The following is a 4,136-nucleotide window of genomic DNA, read 5'->3' on the forward strand; positions in this document are numbered from 1 at the left end:
ACATTATCGATATCGTTCGAGTTCATCATCAACTCCAGCATCCCTTTAAGGGAGATTATATCCCAAAATCCGTACGAAGAGAGTAAAAAATGGAAAACAATTGCAGATCGTATAAGATACTGTTTTATCGTACATTACCGTAGCGTTCACCATGCAAAAACTCTTTTGAAGTAGGCAATGTAAAATACAGTATGAAATCATATGACTTCAGCGTTTACCGTATCTAAAATACGGAATTGCAAGAACTCTCTAATAATACACTGTTAAATCTGTAGTATCAAATTATACTCAATTTAAATTATTTTTAACCATTCCTATAAGTCGCCACTGCTCCTACTAAATATGTCGTTAATTTAACTAATGTAATGGAGTTAAAATAACTCTAAGCTATAATAATTTAACTTAAGAAATGTATTAAATTTGACTAAAATTTAGTTTATTTTTTATTATGTGCATACGTTAATGTAACCTTTGTTTTAGTAAAAAATGACAATATTGTGTTTTAAATGGGTTGATTAGATGTGGTTGTTTTTTTAAACACACTGAGAGAAAAATGTATGATATTTGGAACTATAATGGCATAGTAAAAAGATTATAGTTAGGAATATCTTTTTTATAGTAAATGTCACCATAATGTTTGTAATATTTACAATATAAGCATAGTATAACTGATTCATGTAAACCTTTTACCAAGAATTATAATTATTTGAAATAAAAAACATAGTAAGATAGCAAATATTAAATGGTAAGAGAAATTAACTATTTTATATAGTCAATACAATTGGAATATTTGGAAAATATAGATACATATAACTATATTCTCAAAGTGTGCCTTACTATACACATAGAGTAATAAAATGGTGACTATAAATGTGTGTTCATTCTGTTATATCTTCGGATGAACTATAAATATATGTTTGAGGCCAAAATGAACTATAAAATATAGTGAGATTATAGTCATTCCAACTATTTTTTCTCTCAGTGCGTATGTTTTGTGTTAAAATAGTAAATTTTGACACACATGATAGTTAAAAATAACTAAATATTATTTAACTCAAAAAATTTGTTTAAATTTGACCCTCCAATATTTAACAGTGTAAAAAGATTATAGTTAGAAATATCGTTTTTATAGTAAATGTCACCATAATGTTTGTAATATTTACAATATAAGCATAGTATAACTGACTCATGTAAAACTTTTACCAAGAATTATAATTATTTGAAATAAAAAACATAGTAAGATAGCAAATATTAAATGGTAAGAGAAATTAACTATTTTATATAGTCAATACAATTGGAATATTTGGAAAATATAGATACATATAACTATATTCTCAAAGTGTGCCTTACTATACACATAGAGTAATAAAATGGTGACTATAAATGTGTGTTCATTCTGTTATATCTTCGGATGAACTATAAATATATGTTTGAGGCCAAAATGAACTATAAAATATAGTGAGATTATAGTCATTCCAACTATTTTTTCTCTCAGTGCGTATGTTTTGTGTTAAAATAGTAAATTTTGACACACATGATAGTTAAAAATAACTAAATATTATTTAACTCAAAAAATTTGTTTAAATTTGACCCTCCAATATTTAACAGTGTAAAAAGATTATAGTTAGAAATATCGTTTTTATAGTAAATGTCACCATAATGTTTGTAATATTTACAATATAAGCATAGTATAACTGACTCATGTAAAACTTTTACCAAGAATTATAATTATTTGAAATAAAAAACATAGTAAGATAGCAAATATTAAATGGTAAGAGAAATTAACTATTTTATATAGTCAATACAATTGGAATATTTGGAAAATATGGATACATATAACTATATTCTCAAAGTGTGCCTTACTATACACATAGAGTAATAAAATGGTGACTATAAATGTGTGTTCATTCTACTATATCTTCGGATGAACTATAAATATATGTTTGAGGCCAAAACGAACTATAAAATATAGTCAGATTATAGTTATTCCAACTATTTTTTCTCTCAGTGTACATGTTTTGTGTTAAAATAGTAAATTTTGACACACATGATAGTTAAAAATAACTAAATATTATTTAACTCAAAAAATTGGTTTAAATTTGACCCTCCAATATTTAACAGTGTACCTCGTCGGTAATGTAAATGAATTTCCGAGAGACTGATTTCGCAAAATGTAGATCCAGAAGTATTTTATCGATATCAGGATAAGGACTCACATCGTTAAGCAGCTCCCGCCTGTACTCGGACTCGTCGATGTCGATCTCCGAGGCAAGATCAGTGTGATCGGTAACGTATCCATCGTAATGCGCGCTGTTTGCCTCGCTGCGTGCGTACTCTTCCTCCTCGACAGCGCCGGCGATGGTCGGTATCGAGGTGGTACCGTTTGCCAGTAGCATTACCGCTCGTGGCAGAAGGTCACCGGGTGAATCTCCTCATTCCTGCCTGTTCCGCGTACTCGCTGAAACACGTGGGGTCCAGTATCTACTAAAACGTGCCACTTTTATCAAGCAATCGATTTCACCGAGCCAACGCCGACTTAATATCATCCCCACGACCTCTTTTCGCATTATTGCCCGACGAGGAGAATTTCCGCGATGTAGGGTCGGTTTTTGAGCAGCTTCGTGAATTGCCAACGAAGTTGTACTGCCTATAGACACTCCAATATTCACGAGTACTCGTCGAGGAGAACATCTGAATCATAAACGTATTGTTACGTCCCCGCTTCGAATATTTATTCGTTCTGAACTGCCTTATCAATTCATTGCGGTTATAAAAGCGCGGTACACGATATAAAAATTCGTTATGTAAAAATAACATAAATAAATAAAATATATAAAACATAACTAAATAAAATAGATAATAAATAAAATAAACATATAAAAGAAGAAATAAAATGCATATAAATAGTGCATATAAATGCATATAAATGCATATAAATAAAATGCATATAAATAGTAAAATAAATAAATCATGAGACAAGTAAATAATAAATAACACAACACGATATATAAAAACAAATAATTTAAAACTCTATTGATATCAAATAAAAAAAAAACTTAATACAAGGGGCCAATAAAGAGCTTATGATACTTGAACGTGATAAAAGAAAATGCTCTATTTACAACCAACGGAAGCATCCTATATATTTGACATGTTTTCCTCCCACTCGACGTTAGTAGCGCGATCGGTTATGCGATTATCGACGCGAAAAGATATTCGGCAGAGGCTGGATGGAGGCGATGGGGATATAAGGGTGCAGGGGATATCGATCGTTCTTGCACTCCTTTAAGGCGCGTTAGAGCAGTGCCCTTGAAACTAGCAGCCTGCCTTTCTAGAGCGACATAACGTGGTGATGCGGCGTGTTCGCGCAGCGGTGTCGTTTCCATGGCAATGCATTGACGATGGGGACGAGCGTCCAACCATTCGCCATGACGCGTGCACTTTGTACATACGGGGTGCATTCAAAGATGTTAATGCGCGCGTCCTAATTGCACGCGCACCAGACATTTTAATCCATCGCGGTCCGAATTTTTCCGACCTTTCTACTCAACCGTTCCGTATGAATTTGCTTAATCCGTAATAATATTGCGTAGATTGCTTCCCCAGCAAACACATCGATATATCAATGTTATATAACTTATTCATCATTATATCAATGTTATATAACTGCAATAGAAATGATTATAACAGATAATATTGCATGAAAGTTATAGATATGTTACTGTTATGTTATTATTTTCCACTCATATATGTAACATGTAATATATCATGTTATATTATGGTTATGTAGGAACATCAATTAATGTAATATAACTGCAAAATATCCTCTCCCTCATTCTTTTATTCTTCCTGATTCTCTCTCATTCTCTCTCATATTCTTTCAGTCACTTTAATTTTCTACAACTCTTCTTCATTCTCTTTCATTTTTTCTCATTCATTTGCATTTTTTCTCATTCTTTCTTATTTTCCTTAATTCTCTCTAATTCCTCCTTAGCAATAAGAAAAAAAGGGAAATATAACGAGAAAAAAAATGAAAGATTTAATATAAATTTATATATAAATATAAGTTTATATATAAATGATAATAATTTATATATATATATATATATATATATATATATATATATATATATATA

General features: G+C 30.7%; 1 protein-coding gene across 3 annotated transcripts in view; it reads right to left on the reverse strand.

The window, feature by feature from the left end:
• LOC116845668 (rhomboid-related protein 3-like) overlaps nucleotides 1-4,136 on the reverse strand; it is a 455,273-nt gene that overhangs the window by 437,668 nt on the left and 13,469 nt on the right. For all 3 annotated transcript variants that reach the window (XM_032818663.1, XM_032818664.1, XM_032818662.1), the window contains exon 2: nucleotides 2,217-2,458. In XM_032818663.1, the coding sequence (XP_032674554.1) occupies nucleotides 2,217-2,396 (180 nt within the window). In that variant the 5' untranslated portion in view covers nucleotides 2,397-2,458. The remainder of the gene's footprint in view (nucleotides 1-2,216; nucleotides 2,459-4,136) is intronic.

This window comes from Odontomachus brunneus, unplaced genomic scaffold (assembly GCF_010583005.1).
Source record: "Odontomachus brunneus isolate Ranch 3 - 2012 unplaced genomic scaffold, Obru_v1 Obru_scaffold_055, whole genome shotgun sequence".
NCBI classification, from domain to species: Eukaryota; Metazoa; Arthropoda; class Insecta; order Hymenoptera; family Formicidae; genus Odontomachus; species Odontomachus brunneus.